Source organism: Cryptomeria japonica, chromosome 1 (genome assembly GCF_030272615.1).
Source record: "Cryptomeria japonica chromosome 1, Sugi_1.0, whole genome shotgun sequence".
NCBI classification, from domain to species: domain Eukaryota; kingdom Viridiplantae; phylum Streptophyta; class Pinopsida; order Cupressales; family Cupressaceae; genus Cryptomeria; species Cryptomeria japonica.
In genome coordinates, this window is record NC_081405.1 from 566,566,905 (window position 1) to 566,591,449 (window position 24,545).

Sequence of the window (24,545 nt, forward strand, 5' to 3'; positions counted from 1 at the left end):
ATGAGGGAAAAACATGAAGTTTTCAAACAAGAATAAAATGCACAATCAATCATATAAAATGGGTTCATCAAAAAAGGGATGATGTCAATCGAAAAATCATCACACACAACCAACATGGTACATGGTTTGTGGGAAAATGATCACCATAAATGAGGCCTGGTTGCAAAACAAAACAATAATGCTAGAAAAAAGCTGATTCAAAATGTTCGATCCAACTTGAATTTCTCTTTCACTTCAAAGTGATGATGAAGATCCCTATGAGAAACAATTATCTCCCCTTCCCGAATTCCATAATATTGATTGGCAAGAAAATACCTAATTAGCCTCTCTATAATAATGGATAACTTGGAAATTTTGAATATGTTGGATGAGTGACCTAATTTCCTAGATAATGTAGTTTATTTTCCAATTCAGGGCATGAAAACCATTAAGTGCTAGGATAATGTTCATAGAGTCCCCTTCAATTAGCAAATTGAAAATGTGTTCCAAGATTGCCAATCTCACACTAAATAAGAGAGCTAGAGCTTCAACAATGTTATTTGACCCATCTGAGATTCTTGCCCAACTTGCAATAATGAGACTACCTAAATGATCTCTGAGTATGCAGCCAATACCAGACCTCCCTTAGTTACCCTTCAAGGTGCCATCAAATTTGAGCTTATAGAAGTTTGATTATGGCACTCTCCATCTGACCTTTTTTCTATTAATCTGCTTGGTTGAGTTATTCATGAGACTGCCTTTAAAATGAAGCTTAACCTATTTCCATTCCTTTAAAACATCATTATCCCAAGATTTGAAAATGAAATCAAGTTTTTCATGATTGGATGTATAAGAATTTACCACCTTTGATATTGTCAATTTTATTCTCTGTAGAATTGCCTCCAATGAATAGGCTTCTTTCCAAAAAAAACATTTGTTTATTTCCCACCAAATTCTCTAGACAATGATGGTCAAGGCTACCTCCCAAATAACAACAAAAAATGAATCTCCATATAATTTAGGCCAAGACTCAAAAACACTACAAAGATTAGAATAAAGAGGAGCTTCCTAATTAAGTTTCTTTTGATACCATTTCTAGCAACCCTAAGCGAAGTTGTAGTTAAGGAGAAGATGATTAGTGGTCTCTAAAATGACATTACAAAGCACACAGTTAAAAGGAGGAGAAATACCAAGGGCAGATAATCTATTACTTGTCAAGATTCTACCCCTCAAAGCTAGCCAAGAAAATGGTCTAGCTTTTTGAAGCCTAGCCCCAGTCCAACAAAAGGAGAAACCTCTGGAAAAATTTGAATCATGATCCTTTGAAATCACATTGTATCCCTGTTTGACTTAATATGAACCATTTTTTGAAGGTAGAAAAATAAGTTTGTCATTGTGGTCTTTAAAAAATATCACTCTCTTCTTTAGTTATGAAGACAAAGAAAGTTTTTGGTTATGAGGAGCATCTACCACAATAAAATCCTTTCATTTTACTACCTAAATTCCATTAACTCATGATGCCTAGAAACAATCAATGACTTTAAAACCCCTTTTGGATTGTAATGAGTTGTTAATGGAGTCTAACCCCTACAATTGATCCAAATGAGGAAAACCATTCCATGAATCCTCCCAAAACCTAATTTAATTTTCATCATGCACTAACCATGTCAAATTAGGGAGAAATAAGTCTCTCCATTTAATCAGGAATGACCACATTTGGGTGTTAGACAGTTCAAATAACCAGAAGACAACTGAGAGGGGCGGGGGGGTGAGTCAATTGTCATAGATTATTGGAACCATTAGCAATTTAAACTTTAATACCAGAACCCAAAACATTAATAGATAAACCAATTAAGCATAAACAATAATCACATACTAAATACCATCCACATAACACCAAGATTTGTATGTGGAAAACCCGATAAAGGGAAAAACTACAGTGGGAAGAAACACACAATCAGATAATACTTTTGCAGTAAGTATGTGAATTAAAATTGAGGGGCCTGCACATGCAGGAATGCCAACAGCCTAGAGCACATTTCTCATCATAAAAGGAGCCTCACTGACTACATATAAATCCAGACTACAATCCGGAGAAGTGTTGAACTACAAAATATAGCATCTCCTATGCTTGAGTACAATTCCTATTAAACTCAATACCGGAGGACTAAATCCTCCAACATAAACCCAATTCAATCTCCAATGATCAACCAACTCCTCTACTTGAATGATATTACATTATTTGCACATTACATTCCTTGACCATGACCTCTTACAATAACCATGATAATCTACAATGAGATCTTACATCTATATATACAAACCCTTGACCATAAACAATCAGGTCGGCCACCAGACAATAAACTGATTACATAATTACAAACCTTGTTGGCCTTATACCAAACAAATAATATCAACACATAAGACATCCTAGAAATACATCAATAGGTCTTATCCACATGTTTCATTAAATTCGGTCCATAAACTAGATCAACCAAGACCCAGTATAGGTCCACACACCATAGCAATGATCTCCATCTATCAAGTCTTGAACATGATTACCAAAAACACCCTGAAACTCCACTAGAAGCTACACCAACACCACTTATGCAATTCATCAAAGATCTCCATCAAAATCTTCATCGATGGAACCCTCATCGGAACCATAAACCAATCTTCTAATCAAGCAGGATATCAACTGATTACCAGACCAAAACCAACTGACCAAATATAAATATGAGTATCATGAACCAGCCAATTCTATCACCAGATTATACCAGAGCCTATCAGATCATGTCGGATCCAAGTTAACCAGAAACCACTCAACCTATTGGGTCTTGAAGGGTGTCGGTAAAGCATCCAAATAGCTAGTGTTGGAATCAATGACAAAACATCAATGCAACACAATCAATTCCACCAAATGACCAACATTGGGATCCTAGTGTAGGATCGAGAATGGTGAAAATTCTTTCTGATTTTGCAGAGTCAAGATATTTTTCTCTAATAATTGAAGCCCAAATAGAACCACTATTTTTTATTACAGGAAAAACAGGTTTTGAAGGGACCCTGAAACCCTTTACAAGAGATCCTTAAAAGATAAGAGGATTAAGAAACAAGAAAAGACATTCTGAGGAAAAAACCAGCACAGTTTTGGGCAAAAGCCAGCATAAAAGCCCAACAAAACCAGCAACATCTAGCCAAAATAGAAAAAAGACAAATTACTTAATGTTTTTAAGGGCGTTAGCCAATTTTCCTCTAATCCCTTGCATATATTTGATATTATCCCTGAGCATTGGGATTTCCTTGGGAGAGACCAGTGCATCTTTTTTCATACTCGCCCTAGTCCTTTTGGTTGTACAACCAGGAGCACTATCCATGTTCCCTACCTCAATAGCATCCTCATCAACATCTAGGTCCACAATAGGTTTGGAAGTGTTGGAGCCATCAAGGTACTTGGCAATTTCCTCCATATTCCTGGTCATAGAGTTAAGGATATCAGGAATCATAATCAATAAGTTATTCATAGTTGTCTTTCCTTCCTCCAGCTTACTAATCTGAGCTTCAAGCTTCTCCACTTTTTCCTCCATAACCTTTTTCCACTGCTCCTGGTTACTTTCATCTTTCTTTCCCTGCTCTTCTTATTACTTATCAATTTTTTCTAGTTTATTGATTCTTTCATATACCCACCTATCAAAACCCATACGAGCCTCAAACTGGTTCTTGAGTTTATCCAGAATAATCCCATCTCTAGCTTTATCCTGTTCCCTACTCGTTTCCTCCTTTTCCATGTTCTGCTCAATTTCCATTTCTCTTTCCTCCTTATTAATCTGATTATCCTGCTCCTCCATAGGTTGGTTGTTAACATTACCAATACTCGTGATGTGGGTAGGGTTGTTTTGATTAGAAACATCCTCTTCTCCTCCTTCCTATTCCCCCACTTCCTCTTCTTTCCAGCTCTCCTCTTTGTCAGACTCATCGGTCTCCATCTCACTTCCTTTTTTTCCCATGTCCTCACAATCAACCTCTGTATCCTTTTTTTTATCCATGTCCTCTTGAATTTTCTCGACAATGGCTTTTTTAACCTTTTTACTCTGTATCAACTCATCCTTACTAGGCCCACATTCCTCAATTTTCCTCTTTCCTTTCCCCGGTGACACCAACAACCTTTTGTTTTCCTGAATAGCCAAAATCTTACAATGCTCATAAATGAGCAAAATAAGGCCAAAATGAAGCATAGGAGAAGAGGGGTTCTTACTATGCTTGTTCAAAGAACACGACAGAGATCTGGAAAAGGTAATAGGGCAGAGAAATCCTCTTCTCATATCTAAAGTGATTTAGAAGCACAAAATGGTAGGTGTGGACCCTAGTGAAATGACCCTCAATAGTAATATACTTCATAATTGCATTAAGCACACAACCCAGATTTTTTTGATATTAGATGCATCCTAATACCCCCCCCCCTCAAAGCTTTTCCTAATTTTTCTCTCTCCTTCTCTTTACACGGAAAGAGCTTCACTACATTATTAGAAACTTTCAGGTCCCTAAATAAATTAAGACCAGAATGGGGCATACCCATGATCGTAGAAATGAGGTCTGCGTCCAGCTTGAATCTAACACCATGAATTTTGAAGGAGCCATTTTTCCAATTTTCAGTAACTCTGGTAACCGTTAGGTTAACTCTGCTTTTATCATAGTCTACCAATTTTTCCATGAAATGCGTCATGAAACCCTTCTCCAACTATGTCCATACCTTAGGCATCTCTCACCATCTAGAAATATTATCAGGTTCCTCTCTTCTAAGATCACCCCCCATTTTAGAATTCGTTTTACAATTTCTCTGCTTCTGCAACTTCAGAGCTTTCTTCCAAATGACAGTCAACTTTTTGAAAATGCACACCCACAAAGCATGCGAAATTTTAATATTCTTTTTTAGGACTCTTCCCTTCTGATGAGCTATCATTACCTTTCTAAAAATTTGATGATTAATCATTAATACTTCCATGATTAATGTGTGATCCTTCTTTCCCCATAAATTTGTCCTTTCTAATGAGTTCTTTAATATCAAAATCAATATTATCTTCCCCATTCCATATGCTTTGAACTTCAAAAATAACACCAAGGTTAGCAAGGTCATCCGCTATGGCATTTTTTTCCCTGAAAGCATGCTCAATAATAATTGAATTAAAGCTAGAAATAATTTCTCTGGCTTTAAAAATAATATTTTCTATAGTCCACAAAGGCTCAACTTCTCCCTTAAGGCATTTAATAATGTTGAGAGAGTCTCCCTCCAACCATAGATTATCATGATTGAGATTTTTAGCTATAATCAATGTATTTAGGGTAGCCGAGGCTTCAACATAATGACTAGTTTGGTTACCCAAAGGGCCAGCAACAATCACAAGGAAACTTCCACCAAAATTCCTGACAATGCCCCCATAACCAGCATTCCTAGGATTTCCCTTAGAGGCCCCATCAAAGTTGGCCTTGATCCATCCCTAGGAAGGAAAGCACTAGAAAAGACCCTCCTTACCTATATCCTTGTTGTTTCTACTATTGGAGAGGTTCCATCTTTTATTAAAGTCTTCTTTAGTAGCTAAATCATTATCAATTCCATATAAGCAATCATAGATCCCTCTATAGATTTTATCCACCACCACTTTAGGGTTCACACTTTTTTCCCTAAAAATCTTGTTGTTACACTCCTTCCAGATGTTCCATGTGACAATAGGGAGAGTAAGTTTTCAAAGCTCAACATTCTTAGAATTGGAACTAGGGCAATACAATTGCTTCTAGAACTCTTCCAGAGAGTTCGGGAAAACCCATCTCAACTTCCACTTACTAAAAATAATATTCCAAATTTCTTGACTAAAATTGTACTGGTAGAGGATATGGCAAGTAGACTCCTCCCTGTAGCAAAGAGAACACCTGTTAGGAAAAAAAAATCCATGCTTATGGAGATTATCAAGAGTTAGCACCTTATTTTGGATAAAAATCCAAAAGAAGATATTAATTTTGGGCATCAACTTCTTTATCCACACTTTTTCCCACAAAGGGATCTCTTCCGGAACTTTGTAATGGATAGACACCACTGAAGACACTATTAGCATATAGTTTCCATAGTACTAATTTTTCCCCCAAAGAAATATTTTTGTTATTAAAATTGTGTTTACCAACCCCCCCACAATGCTTAGAAGAGAAAGCATTATCCCAAGACATTAAGTGAATTTTACTCTTGGGCTCCCTATTTCCTTTCCAAAGAAATTTCTTCAAATGGGTTTCCAAATCAAACTTAATACTTTTAGGCATCATAAGAAATGACATGATGTAATTTTGATTTGATGATAGAACTAATTTTATCAATAAAATTCTACTAGCTAAAGACAACCAAGTGTTCTTCCATGAATCAAAATCTATATTTTACAAAAGAGGAAATTTTGGACCAAAAGCAACCCTTATTCAAACCTAAGAATAGAGGAATTCCAAGATAATTACAAGGAAAACTACCTTGTTTAAATCCCAGAACCCCAATCAACATGTTAGCCAGCAAAGGAGAATAATGAAAAAGAAAAACTTTGGATTTAGTTGCATTAAATTTTTTACTTGAAACATCACAATACATCTCAAGAACTAACTTAATGACCTTCACTTCTCTCATAGAGGCACAACCAAATAAAATTGTATCATCAGAAAATAAGATGTGTGCCATAGCAATGTCGATTTGAGGGAGAATAATTCCTTTCCACAAACCATGGCTATGAACATCCACAATTTTTCTACTAAGAGCCTCTACCATAATAATGAATAGAGGGTCACCTTGGCGAACTCCCTAAGAGGATGAGAAAAAATTAGTTCGGCTCCCATTAATGATGACAAAAAATCCAACTCAAGAGATACATGATGGGATCCATTTACACCAAATTTTTGAAAAGCCAAATTTGAGTAAAACTTGATGTCTAGGAATTGTCAATTCACTCTATCATAAGCCTTCATCATATCAAGTTTAAAAATCATAGACTCCAACTTATGAATTGAGATAGAGTGAATTATTTCATGAGCAATTAAAGCCCCATTCGATGTTTCCTTACCGAGAACAAACCCACCTTGTTGTTGGGAAATGATGAGTGAATCATTTTGGCCAATCTGACTAAGATTGCCTTTATTACAATTTTATAAATAGTATTGCATAGAGAAATTGGTCTAAAATATGCGAAAGAGGAAGGGCTTGCCAGCTTAGGAATTAGAGTAATATGTGTGGTGTTGAATTGCTTCAACATGCAGGCACTTTTCCTAGATTCCTCAACCACCCTCCAAACATCAGTCCCTAAGAAACCCCAACATTTCTGGAAAAACAATGTTGTAAACCCATCAGGACTTGGAGCCTTGTCAGACTACATGCCAAAAACAACTTGCCTAAGTTATTCCAATGAAAATGGCTTTAGAAGGTCTAGGTTATCTTTATTTGAAACTAGCATTGGAATATTTTGGAATAAATTCCTCAGATTTTAGGTTGATTTCACCTGGCATATTATTTAGGCATGCAAACAAATAAGAAAAAAAGGAAACTGCCTCTTCTTGTATGTCTTCCCTAGCTATCAAAAAAAATGCCTGAAGCACTCTTAATATGATTGATGAGATTAGCAGCCCTTTTCATCTTAGCTGATGAATGAAAGAATTTTGTGTTTCTATCTCCTTCATGCAACCAACTTTCCCTAGACTCCTACTTCCATTAAATTTCTTCTCTTAGAAGAACTTCTTGCAATTATAGATTAAGCTAGATCTGATCACTATATGGTTTCTCATTGATACCAAATTGAATTATCCTCTCATTAAGGTCTGCATTTTTTTGTTCCAGGTCACCCTTCTCCTTAAAAATGTTTTAAAAAACTGTAAAGTTTTAAACTTTGATTTGAGCTTTCAGCCAGTGTAATTTCTTGCAAAACTAATACATCTTAGAACCTTGGAAAAAAGGTGCATTCTTCCACCAGACTTGAAGTTGTGGCAAAAAAGACACATCCCTAAACCAAATTTTCTCAAACTTGAATGAACCTACTGATTTGAGTCTTAATGGGGAAAGAGGGACCTCAACTAGAAGGGGAAATTGATCAAATCCTGTCAAGGGGATTATTTTTTCTTGGGGAAGACCAAATATGCTACACCATGTTGGATTAACCAAGAGCCTATCCAAACACTCAACAATATGAAGAAAGCCACTCCTCTCTTTTGTCCAGGTGACATTACCATTCAATGGAACACAATCTTTCAGACCATTGTTCCCTACAAATTCATTAAAATATTGCATTGTCTTTAAAGGAGGAATGATGCCTCCCACCTTGTCCCTAATAGAAAGAACATTAAAACCTCCTCCAATAATGAAAGGAACATCAAGAAGGGTGGCCAAAGGCAACGAGATGGACTCCCAAAGAAGTTTCTTGCCCATCATAGAGGAAGGACCATATACTGAGATCAACTGGAAGGCAACATTTAAGGTTTGAACATGGGCCTAGATATAATTTTCCTTGACAACAACACTAAAAACCTTAACACTAGAATCCTTCCATAATATAATGCAAGCACACCAAAGGCACCAATAGATTGAGATGCAATATATTTCTAGTTTTTCCATTTCAAAAATGGCTGAGAATTAGACAACTCTGAGAATTTAGTTTCTTGAATCAAAATGATATTTTCCAATTCTCAATCTAAGACTTGATCAGGTGTCTTTTGTTAGGGGCATTAATGCCCCTAACATTCCAGGTAATAATTTTCTTGCTTGGCCTGGAGAGCATTCCACTCTCCTTGGGCTAACTTTATCATCCAGTGTAGAATGTAAGCCTGCTTTAACTTCCTCACATGTTTTAATGAATATCCTTTTCCTCTTCGGAGGTCTTCCAACTTTCTATTTAGGCTTGATGGAGATAACTTCCTTCTTAGATATTGTTTGGTAAATGGAAGCTTTCTACGAAATCTCATCAACAAGATCCAAAGGGGAAGATGTGTCAATGCCAAGAGGAGACAAGGTTGGTGGGGAGCTAAAATAAATCTCATGATAGAATGATTTTAATTCCTCATATTATGTCTCTGAAACAAAGGAAGGGTCAGCTAAACCATGATCAAGCATGCCTTGAGCGTCTCAAGAAACAGAAGCATGTTGCAGAGGATAAGACACAAAGATTACCAAGGTGCAAGAAGGAGCCATAAGAAGATTAGAATTGAATAAAAAATTATGTGTATCCACACAACTAGAAGAAGAAAATTCATGTTCTTCTTCCTAATGAATAAAGTCCCCACAAACCTTCAGAAGGAGGTTTTCAATGAGCTTGCCATGGGCCCCATCCAGGAAAGGCTTTTTAAACTGAGAAAGAAAAGGTTTGTTCTCTAGAAGCATTTTTTATTGAGAAGGTATTGAATTCAACAACAATGGCAAAGGAAGAGGGATTGAGATCTTTTCTTCATCCAAAAATACTTTAAACAAGCACACTCTAGCTAAATTATCCTCTAGCCAGGATAAGAATTTTTGAAAATGAAGACAGTCTAAAATAGCCTTAACCAAACTACAAAAAGAGGAATCAACGATAAAGTATGATGAATGCGATAATTGAGATGAAACCAACTCTTTCTCTAGAGGAATAGAGATATTTGACCTACTAGAATAGCCAAAGTAACAACAAAGATGTGGATCTGTAGCATAACCATCACAAACTCTCACCCGGGAACCCTGTTGAGATTCACAAGCTGAAAAGAAGTGGCCCAGATTGTTGTTGAAGCATTTGACAATTTTAGGAACATAGAGAATAATTTTTTGAATCCAGATTCCAAATTTCATAGAAATTGAAATTTGCTTAGGAAATGGTTTAGACAAATTAAGAAAAATGAAAATCCTTAGGGAACGCTCTGTAATTTCAAATGGAATGAGATCATGTTTAACAAATTTGCCAATTTAATTCACAATCAATTGAATCAAGTCTAGATCCCTATACTCCAGGGGAATAACAAGCAAAGAGACCCAGAAAAGGATGCATTGCATGACAGATTGACAAGGATCAAAATTTGGAATCCATGGAATAGTGAAGAGGCCAAAACCCTCACAAAACCAACCCTTATATTTATGAGCTTTATCTCAAAAAGCTTTTGAGAAAAATGTAACGATGAAATATCCACACCCATTATCAATGAGAAAAACTTCATTCATCCCTTTCCAATGAGACTCAGCCCCCATTTTAATAGTTGAAACAAATGCATGGTTTCAAAATTTACTTATTAGATCCCTCTCTTGAAGTTCCCCAACTTGCACATGAAGGAGCTCATTTGGTAAAGATAGTTTGAAGGCACCCTCTGAATCCCCTCTACCTACATTAGAAGGAGTAGGAGAATCTTCAAGATGCACTAGTGGCATGGACTTCTTTCTCAACCACACTTTCAATGGTTCCTTCTCCTACTACTTTAGATGCAGTGGCCCCATTAGATGCAGTGGCCCCAATTCCCCCATATTCTTCCACTGTGATTTTGAACCATTAGGGAAAGTGAGCAAGCGTTTGTATAGAAAAACTCTAAGATTAGAAGAAAACACCAGAATATGATTAGGGAAAGTGAGTTGGTGTTTGTCTAGAAAAACTCCTTCTTCCTTCTTCTTCTTCTTCTTCTTCTTCTTCTTCTTCTTCTTCTTCTTCTTCTTCTTCTTCTTCTTCTTCTTCTTCGATGCAAAAAACTACTACACAGTCTAATCCAAAAAGTGTGAAATTATTAAGCTATGGATTGTGGAAATCTGATATCATTAATTATCAATTTGTTTCCTTTTTTATTTTATTTTTACTACTATATTGTGTTTGTTATATATTTTAGAAAACTTAGATGTAATTATTTCTTGGTTGGAAATAAATGTTTGTGTTTTTTTTACTTCATAAACCATCAATTGTTGATGTCTACTCAAATCTAAAGAATTTAAATTTTTTGTTTTAAATCAAGTCGTGATTTAGTTCTTATACCCTATTCCCTTACACATATTTGCATATGGTTGGAAGAAATTACTTTTCAATAGTTTATAAATAAAACATTTTTTTTTATGACAAGCTTCAAATAATATTTATTAAACTTAGATTTTTCAAGAGGTTCTTCCCCATAGTGTTTTTTAAAACACTATGTTGATTTCTCAAAGGAATTTTCCTAGGAAAATAAAAGGAATGTGCTAATTGAAAATAAATCATTTCCTTATGGAAAGGAGTCACCTGTTAAACTTCAAGGCGATTTTGCTAGAGAAGAGCTCCAACACCTATGGGACACGGTATGTTTAATGATCATGAAGTATTTTACTCTTGAGGGCCACCATAAAATTTACTATTATTACCATTTACCCTTGTTAAATAATATTAGAAATCATGATCTGTTATGTCTGTCTTTCTATATGTTACATTATATGGAAAATTCAATCAAAGAGGCCTTGGACCCAAAAAATGAGGACAAGCCACCTATCCCCCTCCACAAGGGTCTAATTTACAAGCTCTATCGCTACCATTTGGCCTTATACCACCCTCATAATATTATGCTAATTCAACCCCCCTTGCATGCCTCTCATCCTTTAGTGAATTATGTGAGCGAAATGGCCCCTTCCAGATTCTTCCAACTTTCTAATGAAGCTTTTGTTTCCTCTCTAATTCCCTCTTCCTCTATAAGTATTGCAAAGGTAAACCCTCACACCTTTCCCTCCCCTCTGTTGTGAAAGACCCAAAACCCTTTTTCCCTAAGGGCAAGGGTAAATCTGTAGGAAAAAACAAAGGAAAATATAATTGATAGTTCTAGCTCAGAGGATTTGGATGACAAAGAACATGTTGTGGAAACAAAGGGTAGGAGAAGGTCCCAAAGGCTTGCCTCCAAGGGTGCTAGCAAGAAAAAGGATAAGACCTAGAAAACTTGTGAAACTAAAGATGATATTGATGAGGGTGAGGGTGGTAGTATCTCAAATGAACCTATGGGAGATGAGGCTGGCACTGAGAATTTTGACATTGCCAACATGGATGACCTTGGTTCACCTCTGGGGCCCCATGATTTGAGCACAACTAATGTGCAACTTGCTGAGAATTTTGAAGATGTGGCCTCAGAGAAATTTATGTAGAAGGTGGACTCTATTGTTAGGATGGTTGTTGAGCTAGACATCGAGGTTGTGAGAGATGAAGGGATTAATGTGGAAGGTGTGGATAAGGACAAGAAGAGTGACAAGAAAAAGAAAAAGAAGAAAAAAGACAAGGTTTTCTATCTTGAGGAAGATGAACATCACGAAATGTAGAAGAAAGAGGAAGCAAAGCCCACAAACCACCCCAAGGAGGACGAGCTATAGGCCCTCAAATGCGAAGTCCGTGAGCTGAGGAACCACCTTGACAATTTTGGGGTGGATAAGGAAATCTAGAAGTTGAAAGAGGAAATCAACGAGATGATTTGTAGGTGGAACGTGAGGGACAAGCATCTCGTCAGTATCAACAAATTTTGCATTTTTTTTATGCACAACTCAATGCTGACACTCTACCTCCTTCGCGACAGGATTGTTGAAAATGAGGTGGACAAGTAGAAATTGCAAGGAACTATACAGGTTCTTTTTTTAGGATTGGGGCAAGGTCATAGATATGACTGTGCTTAGTAAATCAACCCCTTAGTTCTTTATCTATTAATCTTTGGTTAGTTGTTGGTTTTGGTTCTATGGACTTACAGGGTATATCCCTGATGCTTTTTATTTTTGTTGAACTCTCACTGCAAATTTTGTTTTTATGATGTTTTGATGTTGTTAATATGTTGTTGATAGTCTTTGACTATGTTAAGGGTCAGGGCCCTATTTAACGCCGCTTTACTAATTAAAAAAGTTATAATAAAAAATGATGCTTGTTTTAGAAAAAAAAATTGAATTTTTTTCACTTTAATATATATAAAATTAGTCATATTCTCTGACATTGTCCCAGAAAGGTTAAATCTTAATTGGAACCATTTAATTAGTCTCACTTAATGAACTAATTACATTAAATTAATGAGATTCATTTAGTTGATGGTGCATTTAATTATTTTTTTCAATTACTTAATTTTTTCTATGTTGAATTATTCAAGTTAAAAATACTAAAAAAGATTTGCATGATCTTTTACTTTGCAAATAAGTCAAATTAGGCAAATTAGTTTATTTTCAACAAATAAATTTCATCGATTTTAGTGCAAATAGAATTAGAATGATATTTTTTATACTTATTTATAGAAAGAAATATTTTCTCTAAATTTGTTATTTTGATAAAAATATTCATACACAACAAAAAACTATAAAAATAAAAACAAAACCAACAAATAATCAATGGCACTTTATATATATAAAAAAAAAATATTATCAATAACACTCTTTATCAATATCTCACATCACCTAAAATGTCACATAATGAATGACAACATTTACCATAATCATAAAACACTATAACGTCAACTTAACTCAACATCTAACATAACCACAAAACACTATGACATCAACTTAACTCGCATTCAGTACAAATCTATGTACACATCATAATAATTAAAAAATAAATAAACACTAATATTTTACAAAAAAAATATTATCAATTAACACTCTTTATATATATAACGCTAATAAATAAATATACAAAAAAAAAAATAAATAAACACTAATATATATAACAAAAAAATATTATCAATAACACTCTTTATCAATATCTCACATCACCTAAAATGTCACATAATGAATGACAACATTTACCATAATCATAAAACACTATAACGTCAACTTAACTCAACATCTAACATAACCACAAAACACTATGACATCAACATAACTCGCATTCAGTACAAATCTATGTACACATCATAATAATTAAAAAATAAATAAACACCAATATTTTACAAAATATCTCTCATAAAAATCTATAAATACATTAAAAAATAAATAATTTATATAACATAATAATTAAATAAACATTAATATTCTAAAAATTATCTCTCATATAAAAATTTATAAATACAAAAAGATATATGAAAAATCAAACAATTTATATTTATCATTAAAAAAAAGATTTAAAAAACTTATCAAATAATTAGAAGGAGAATTTGTAGAGAGTGGCCAATGGCCCTCATATGTAACCACAAAAAAAACATCTCAAATAAAAAATAAAAAATTAAATATTTATCATTGAGAAAAAAAAATACATTTATCATTGCAAAGGGAAGTCAAATCTCTGTTAGGCCACTAGGCTCGTAGGCTTGGTACTTTTGTTGGGATGGTGTGCTTGCGGATTTGAATAGAAATAGTGTTTTGGCACATTAAAAAGTGTCCATTATCGATAAAAAAAATTAAAATTATTTATTTAATACAATCAACATTCTCATCTTGTGTTCTATCAATTTACCTTTTGTTCTTCGAGAAATCCATCTTATCTTACCTATACAATTTTAGTCTGATAGACTTATAAAGCACTGAGAGGGGGGGGGTGAATTAGTGACACCAAAAATAATACTACTTTAAACACTGACCGGTAGATATACTTAACAAGTTTACTCAACACTATGCATGCAATCCAAAACGATATTAAAGCATCCACAATAAGTAAAACATCCACCATAACACATATTTATACGTGGAAAACCCAAATGGGAAAAACCACGGTGAGATGGGACTCACAAGTTAACTATCTCAGTAATAGATAACTAACTGGTTAAGGTCTTACAAAAGTGCTCTGCTAGGAGCAAATCCTGTTAAAGATCCCAAAGCTATGTTAGGAGCTATACCCTATTAGGAGTAACCTCGGTAGAGGATTTCTGAATCCAAACTAATGGATCACCTGATTAGAGGATTTGTACAATGAAGTTTGTTAGAGCTTACCCAGTTAGGGGATTTGACTATTGTAGTGATTAGAAAATAACAGGTGGTGTGATCTAGAAGTATCACAACTTGCTTGAGTAGATCCTCTTCTATGCACTCAAAACTACATTACCAACATATTCTGCAACTTAACACTTCTATCATCCCATCAAATCATCTCATATCATATCTCAGAAATAGTTCATCATAATGTCATTATATAGACAGTTAGATTTCATGTTGGTTTGGAAATCATATCACCATTTCCTAGCTGTAGTATATCTGGACAATCAAACATAACTCATCACAAATTACCGCCAAAATTTGTCAATAGGATAACTCATCATGACCGGTGATAACTCACCACACAATCAATGAATATCGGTTGGAACACTGATACCGGTTAGAGTTAACCTCTGTCAACATATAAATCGATTGCCCTCCATTGCTTCTTTGATAATCTCCATTGGATCTTCAAGTTGGTGTCGAGTCATTCCTGTATATACCGGTTGTCTATATGTACCAGTTTGACACCATCATAAACTAAGCTTTCAATACCAATTGCAATACAAGTAATCTTTAGAATTAATTCTGGTAGACAATGTGAACATATGTGTTTGTACATGTTCCATCAATGACAACATATGAAGGCATTCATTACAATCATCATTAAGCCAACATAGTCGACCTTCCCTTTCTCCTTTTACACTTAGGGCCCATTCTCCATTATCTACTAGAACTGTAGATGTATAAAAATGACCACTTTCCTAAGTGAATATTTAATATTCATTTTATTCTCATTCCTCTATTTAATTTAATTAAATTTAATTAAGGCATTCACATTCATCTATTTTGATTAAATAAGTTATTCAATTTATTTAATTAAATTCACCTAGGCCTTTCATATCTTTTAATTGAATAAATCACCTTATTTAATTAAATCCCATTTCTACTCTTTTTAAATAAATTTACATTTAATTAAATTGTTCACTTCAAACAAATAAATCTAATTTATCTATTTAAATCCCCCACTTGTATTTATGCAAGTCGCATCTATTTTTGTTGAAATTGTTGGCATATGCACACTCCAATAAGACATTGAAGGTGATTGAAGGTTTTGCCATTGATGACAGCCTTACAACCCTATGACACTAGCAAGACATTCCACTGGCACCAGCGAGAACAAACTCTACACCGACACTCAGACCACCGGCACCGGCAGAGAAAGGAAGCATACCGGCATAGAGGCCGACATGATTTTTTTTATAATATATTTTGTTTATTATTGTAAAAACATTGTAAGCTGACTTGGCATAATGTAAAATGACTCATATATATAAGAGTTCATTGTAGAACATTGATATAGAGGTAGATGAAGCGAGATATGGAATGTAATTAGGCAGACCTATTATGCGAAATATAGGTTAAGGGTTTATGTAAGAAGCAGAGCAGAAACCGGTACTGGATCTGGCATTATAGATGCTATTCTGAAGCAGTACAAGACACTGGATTTATAATCCATTTTGTAAGTCAGTGAGACTTCTATTTTGAGTAGTGAGCTCTAGGCACTTGGCCTTCCTGCATGTGCAGGCCCCTCTTGTAGCAGTAATATTCTCTTATTGGCCAGTAAGTGAATATTGTGGGTCACAAATCCCACCGAGTTTTTTCTCACACTAGGTTTTCTCGTTAAATCCTTGTGTTATGGTGTGTTTTTCATGTTATTGTTTTTATCTCTATTTATTGCATTACTTCTTGGTTACTGGTACACAGTTTTAATTTGCTCTACATGTTTTAAGTTAAGAAATTCTAATAACCAGTTAGATACTGATTCACCACCCCCCCCCCCCCTCTCAGTATCTGTGGGAATCCTAATAGAAATAAAGAAATTTATTTTAATTAAAATTACCCTCCATCCACTTGCATTCTCCTACATTTCCCACTTTCCTCTCTAAAACCCCCCCTTATAGATTCTTCTAAACACTTCTAAATTAGCCTAACCCATCTACTAAATATTGTCACATCCCTAAGCAAAGGGTAGTCACTTCTCAAATCCCCAGTCTTTGAAAACCATTAAAGGCTTTATGTCTTCAACAAGTTAACCTTGAAAGCCTTCCGAACCATTAATGGTTAACTCAACCCTCTTGCATGATCAGAGACTTTCTCTCTAACTCAACCCACATCTAACCTAGGGGTCTCATCAAGCATTCATTGCTTTGACCATGGTTATTCTGTTAACCCTTGCACAAGAGTTTATCCTTTGGGTAAAATCTTTGTCCAATGGATAACTATTAACCTAACCTGAACCCTTACCTCCTCAGGCAACCATGAGGTCTTCTCAAGCATTTAGTGCTTCTTACATCTCCTCTCAAGCAGTCTTATGTTGACAATTGTCACCATTTCATTGGTGAGAATTGAGTGCATGGATTGATAACTTTCAATCCTGACCCTTGATAAGATTATCCAATCTCGACCATCCATTGTCATGTTTTTCCTATAAATAGATCCCTCGTTCCTCCATTCTCATATCCAAGTCTTTAGCATCACACTTATAGGCATTTTACTAAGTAATCTAGTCATTTTATCAAGCATTTAGTCTCTCTTTGAATAGAAATAATCTAATAAACATTTTAGAAGCATTTCTATTATCATAAATAATCATATTAAGCTAGTGTATCATGTTAGGATAGTTCTTTTACTAATCCTTTCATCTTATCATCATATACATGCTAGTTTAATTCATGTTTGTTAATATCATGCACATTTAGGATTGCATTCATGTTAGATTGATCAAACATCCCTCATTCTCATGATTGTCATCCCTAAGTCACTTTGCTCAATGATCTGAGAGAAAAGGCATTGGCTTGAGGGGTCTTGTGAGATAGAGAACAATGAAACATCCCTTGGGAAGTTGAGCTATTCCATATAGCTCCATAACTTGCACCAAGAGTCCCATTGGTGTGTGGACTAGTCTTGAATTTGTATTTTTCATTTCATCGCACCACTTTTTCCGCACACAAGAACCATTTTAACTCTTTCCTACCAGCATGTTACCTTTACATATAGAATTCATTCTTTTCTATACACAAGTATTTTGATTCAATTATCTATCAATCTACAATAACAAATCAAGGTTACTGCATATATCTATGAAGCCAAAATGGATGTTCAAAGGTAAAAGGAATACATAGCTCCATCATGCCCCCATATGTGATTATAATATGACAAAGAACATAATGCATTATTTATTTCTCACATGAGACCAAGCATTCATAAGACTCAAGGTCTGATGTGTCTTCAATATTATTTTCTTCCATATTGTAAAGAGGAATTTGGCATTAGCATCAAAGATAGAGTGAATTTGATGACAAAAATATACAAATATAACATAATAGACTAACAAGGTAAGTGCAAATTCTTTGTGAAAAATGAGTTGGAGATGAAATATAGTAAAGAAATAGTTAATCAAATATAAGCTCAAGAAAAGGCCTAAGAGATCAAGAAATATGAAAGCTCATTGTGGAGTTTCAATCCCAAGTGATATCTAAGAGATTTCAAGTTATGTAAACTAAAATATCCACCTTTTAGTATAATTTATATAAATTTATTATCATAGTAGAAGGCCAAATATAGAAGATTCAAAAGATAAAGGAGAAAAATAATAAAAGAGAGCTAGAAGAAACACAACTTCATACTAGATTGATATAATTAATGGACTCAAATGAATATTTAAAATCTCAACTTAATGAATTTATGTTATTCAAGGAAAGAGGCAGACAAACCAAAACACGTGGGAAGATAGAGAACTTAGGCGATCTAAACATGAAAATTCGAAACCATAAGAAATAGAATGCAAGTTAATGATTACGCTATTTAAATATTATGATAAATGAATAAAAGAATGTGTACTCATTTTCTATTCAATTTTTATGTAAAGATACATACATGTGTTACACCTTCGTATTTTTAATTCTTGATTTATAGGAAAAGATAGAAGAAAAAGATTGTTTTCTTATTAGATGTAATTGGTTGTAAATGAAAGATTTTTTCTTCTATTTATTTTTAACGAAAGGTTGTTTTCTTTAAATATTATAATTTTACCATGTGAAGAATAGGAAGCTAGAGTTGAGAAAAGAAAGATTGTCTTCCATGTACTTAGTTATGATTTCATATGAATATTAGAAAAGATAGATATGCTTGTGGGTTTGGAAAGATTACCTTTTGGGACGGGTGGCAAATGTGGAGTCATAGAGAGAATAGTTTTCTTTTCCAAACTATCTTTTATTGCTATGCATGGTATTTTACTCGAATAACTTATTGACCATTGAAATAGATGGATTTATTTATGCTCTCTACCATATCCTCGATTAATCTTGCTTGTTTCTTAATGGAATTAGGAAATAGAAAATGCATGTATTATTCTAGGCACGCACCACATTCCATCTTGCCTATCGAATTCTTTTTGCTAAGCAATTCATGCAGGGTCGGGTATTCTTGATTGACCAAGAATTCTGGGGAAGTGTAAGCTTCAAGGTTGGGTGGAAAAAGCACCTAAATATTGTTCTCGTCTTCATTCTAAAGATTGCATTGATGATGATTTTGGATTGAAGATCAATGGACGTATCTCATCCTTTACTTTATGTTTTTTCTTGTTATATGAACTTAAGGCATTGGAAAGTCCTAAGTAATGTATGTAGATATGAATGCAATACTACTTACATTTTCCTATTGAATAAAGACTCTTTATCTCTTTATAGAAATCTCGTGTATGTTGTGATATCAAAGGAATGATCATTTAGAGCTAAAGAATGGAATTATGGAAGAAAATAGACTTATTAAAGGAATTATGAGTTTATTTAAGAATAAAGAGTATTTCATTTAATAATTTAATTTAGAACGTTTTACATCTTTACTATTTATCAAAGGAATTTTTCTAGGTAAATACAAGGAATCTGCTCATTGAAAACAAATAATTTCCTTAGGGGAAGGAGGCACATGTTAAACTTCAAGGCGATTTTTCTAGAGAAGAGCTCCAACACATGTGGGACATGGTATGTTTAATGATCATGAAGTATTTTACTCTTGAGGGCCACCATAAAGTTTACTATTATTACCATTCACCCTTGTTAAATAATTTTAGAAATCATGATCTGTTATGTCTACCTTTCTATCTATTACATAATATGGAAAATTCAATTAAAGAGGCCTTGGACCTAAAAAATGAGGACAAGTCACCTATCCCCCTCCACAAAGCTTTGATTTACAAGCTCTATCGTTACCATTTGGCCTTATACCCCCCTCGTAATATTATGCTCATTCAACCCTCCTTGCATGCCTCTCATCCTTTAGCGGCTTATGTGAGCGAAATGGCCCCTTCCAGATTCTTCCAACTTTCTAATGAAGCTTTTGTTTCCTCTCTGATTCCCTCTTCCTCTGTAAGTATTGCAAAATTAATCCCTCACACCTTTCCCTTCCCTCTGTTGTGAAACACCCAAAACCCTTTTGCCCTAAGGGCAATGTGCAGGAAAAAACAAATGAATTATAATTGATAATTGTAACTCGAAGGATTTAGATGACAAAGACCATGTTGTGGAAACAGGGGATAGGAGAAGGTCCCAAAGGCTTGCCTCCAAGGGTGCTACCAAGAAAAAGAATAAGAACCAGAAAACTGTTGAAACTAAAGATGATATTGATGAGGGTGAGGGTGGCAGTATCTCAAATGAACCTATGGGAGATGAGACTAGCACTGAGAATTTTGACATTTCCAACATGGATGACCCTGGTCCCCCTTTGGACCCCATGACTTGAGCACAACTAATGTGCAACTTGTTGAGAATTTTGAAGATGTGGCCTCAAAGAACTTTATGCAGAAGGTGGACCCTGTTATTAGGATGATTGATGAGCTAGACATCGAGGTTGTGAGAGATGAAGGGATTGTTGTGGAAGGTGTGGATAAGGACAAGAAGAGTGACAAGAAAAAGAAAAAGAAGAAAAAGGACAAGGGTTTATATCCCGAGGAAGAGGATCATCACGAAAAGCAAAAGGAAGAGGAAGCGAAGCCCACAAATCACCCCAGGGAGGACGAGTTGCAGGCCCTCAAATGCGAAGTTCGTGAGCTGAGGAACCACCTTGACAATTTTGGGGCGGATAAGGAAATCTAGAAGCTGAAAGAGGAAATCAGAGATATGAATTGCAGGTGGAATGCAAGGGACAAGCATCTCGTCAGTATCAACAAATTTTGCATTTGTTTTATGCACACCTCAACGCTGACGCTCTACCTCCTTCGCGACAGGATTTTTGAAGATGAGGTGGACAAGCACGCATGCAAGGAACTCCACAGGTTCCTTTTTGAGGATTGAGGCAAGGTCATAGATATGACTGTTCTTAGTAAATCAATCCCTTAGTTCTTTGTCTATTAATCTTTGGTTAGTTGTTGGCTTTGGTTCTATGGACTTACGGGGTATACCTCTAATGCTTTTTACTTCTGTTGAACTCTCACTGCAAATTTTGTTTTTATGATGTTTTGATATTGTTAATGTGTTGTTGATAGTCTTTGACTATGTTAAGGTTCAGGGCCCTAGTTGACGTTGCTTTACTAATAAAAAACATTATAATAAAAAATGATGCTTGTTTAAAAAAAAAAAAATTAAAAAAATTCACTTTTGTATATATAAAATTACTCATATTCTCTGACATTGTCACTGAAAGGTTAAATCTTAATTGGATCCATTTAATTAGTCTCACTTAATGAATTAATTGCATTAAATTAATGAGATTCATTTAGTTGATGGTGCATTTAATTATTTTTTTCAATTACTTAATTTGTTCTATGTTGAATTATTCAAGTTAAAAATACCAAAAAAAGATTTGCATGATCTTTTACTTTGCAAATAAGTCAAACTAGGCAAATTAGTTTATTTTCAACAAATAAATTTCATCGATTTTAGTGCAAATAGAATTAGAATGATATTTTTTATACTTATTTATAGAAAGAAATATTTTCTCTAAATTTGTTATTCTAATAAAAACATTCAAAAGTACACAACAAAAAAATATAAAAAATATAAACAAAATCAACAAATAATCAACAACACTTTATATATATATATATATGTATAATCAATGACACTCTTTATCAATATCTCATATCACCTAAAATGTCACATAATGAATGACAACATTTATCATAATCATAAAACACTATAACTTCAACTTAACTCAACATCTAACATAACCACAAAACACTATGACATCAACTTAACTCGCATTCAGTACAAATCTATGTACACATCATAATAATTAAAAAATAAATAAACACTAATATTTTACAAAAATATCTCTCATAAAAATCTATAAATACATTAAAAAAATTAAATTTATATAACATAATAATTAAAAAAATATTAATATTCTAAAAAGTATCTCTCATATAAAAATTTATAAATACAAAAAGATATATGAAAAAACAAACAATTTATATTTATCATTGAAAAAAAAGATTTAAAAAACTTATCAAATAATCAAAGGGGAATTTGTAGAGAGTGGCAAGTGGCCCTCATATGTAACCACAAAAAAGACATCTTAAATAAAAATTAATATATAAAATATTTATCATTGAGAAAAAACTCTTGAAATCAATGAAATAATCAGATGGGAAGATAAAAGAAATTTTTTAAAGAATTATTAAGTAAAAAAAAATACATTTATCATTGCAAAAAAACTTATGGAATAATCAGATTGAAAGATAAATACAAACATTTTAGAGGTTGGCCCTCATATACACACCCGTATCTTGTTCAAAAGACAACCATAATAAATATTAAAATAATAATAATAATAATAAAAAAATCTTAGCCTACCTTATCTAAAACTCTCCATTACCATAAAATGAACGATCCTTTCGTACCACAATCGTAAATTATCATGCAAGACAGCCAGACAGCCTACCTAAATTATGATAATGATTATCATGCAACTGCAATCAGACAAACTTGCAAAATCGGATCTCCCACTCACGTGCTCATCATTATCTTTGCAACCCAAAACGCCCACAATACCAAATCCACTTTACATTTTATGTGCCACCCAACACTCTTAAATTTGATACCAAATCCACTTAACATTTTATCTGCCACCCAACACTCTTAAATTTGTTGTGTTTCTATCCAATTATCTATCTACATTTGGTCGCATCTAAATTATGCAGATTTTAACACAACACCCCACCTAATTCAAATTCACAATTTCAACAAAAACAAAATTGTTCTTGTCAAAAATTAAATTCCACTTTTTGTCCTCATGCCAGGTGTCGCGAACTGACAGCCTGGCACACAACACTTGATGACATGACAACCAAAGTGGTTAAAATAACTCCACACAGTAGTACGGTAACCCAAGTCTTTGACCTAACCCGGAGTTAGAACCCGGAGTTACCAAATTTCAATGATGGAAACGTAGAAATTCCCGTCACTTGGGTCTGTCGCTTTCAAAATTCGGTCCGTCAGAGCACCATATCTGATTCCACCCATCTCCAAATCTTAGCCGTACAAAGTTGCGAGCTAGTAACGTTGTGTGCTATTTTTAGAAGAGTCTTTCTCCACCGTCCGATTTAAGAATACTTTATTTTTTTTGACGGTGGGATTTTCGAGCAGCTCAGAATAGGTATGATTTTACAATTGTTGAAACATTTGGATAAAAGATGTTGAATACTCACAAGGCTATAAAATAAAATGAAGGGCAATATCATTATTATTATTATTAAAGTAGAGAAACGTAACAAACTTTTTGACAATTTAGTGGTCAAGAACGTGTATATCAGATTCTTTTTAAAAAATTATTCATTTAACTCATGCCCTTTTACTTTTGCCCATTTAATACTTGTTTTATTTTGGGGGTGAAAAAGAATCGTTGGAAATATAAGCCAAAACAAACCTAACAAAATGTGATACATTGGATTGGAGTTGAATTTGTCGAGAAATGAGTGCGACCACTAAATAGAAGTCGAGATAATTATTGGTGTGCGCATCTAATCCAAATCTAAATGTAATCTAATATTTTGCATGTGATGTGAAAGAGTGAATCTTTTGTAAGTCATACAAATCTTATCCTTGTATCCGCCAATCGTCTAGAAATGTCATGCCGTATGCTGTGACATCCACTGCGTTGCCCGAATAAAAAGCGGTTTGTACGATTAGATTTTTTTTTGGTTAAGAATATATATTATTAATATAATTTATTCAATTAAATTGTTGTGAATAAATGCTTAAAGTTTTTTATATTTATTAAACTAGATCATTCCAATCATTTTTTTAAAATATTTTTTTTTTTTTTTTGGAAAAATAATATTTTTTAACCCACAAAGTTAAAAAGAATGTGAATCCAAAAAGAACTTAGTCAACATTAGGTTAAAAAAATTAGGATGGGAAGTGGCATTTTCTATCCTAACTCACTTTTATCAATTTGTTATTTAAAATTAAAATAATTGTTGATTTTTGTATTTTTTATTTGTAATTTGGTGAATATTATTTTTTAAAATAATACAAGTTTTTATTTTGGTTTTGGTATATTTGTTTTTAAAGAGTTTATTATAACATGTTGAATAAGTATACATATGAGAAGTCTCTTTCAATTAAGTTGTCGTGATTAGTAGAATTAATTATGTCAACCTTATTTGAAGATTGAATTTGGTCGTTGTAAACACCTAAATTTGTCCTTATCCGAACACCTAATTTGTCAATAT

The 24,545-nt window shown here is 33.8% G+C and overlaps 1 protein-coding gene across 1 annotated transcript; it reads left to right on the plus strand.

Annotated features, from left to right (window-relative positions):
• Positions 1 to 20,172: 20,172 nt before the first annotated feature.
• On the plus strand, positions 20,173 to 20,967 carry LOC131039758 (protein PXR1-like). The gene is made up of 3 exons (XM_057972591.2): positions 20,173 to 20,241; positions 20,372 to 20,516; positions 20,651 to 20,967. Exons 1-3 carry the CDS (start codon positions 20,173 to 20,175, stop codon positions 20,965 to 20,967), a joined length of 531 nt encoding a protein of 176 aa, XP_057828574.2.
• The last annotated feature ends 3,578 nt before the right edge of the window (positions 20,968 to 24,545 follow it).

Coding starts and splice junctions, on each gene's coding strand:
- LOC131039758 (XM_057972591.2), top strand. CDS start 20,173: ATGGCCCCTTCCAGATTCTTCCAACTTTCTAATGAAGCTTTTGTTTCC. Junction 20,242..20,371: donor CTCTGATTCCCTCTTCCTCT/GTAAGTATTGCA, acceptor TGTAACTCGAAG/GATTTAGATGACAAAGACCA. Junction 20,517..20,650: donor TGATGAGGGTGAGGGTGGCA/GTATCTCAAATG, acceptor AGAATTTTGAAG/ATGTGGCCTCAAAGAACTTT.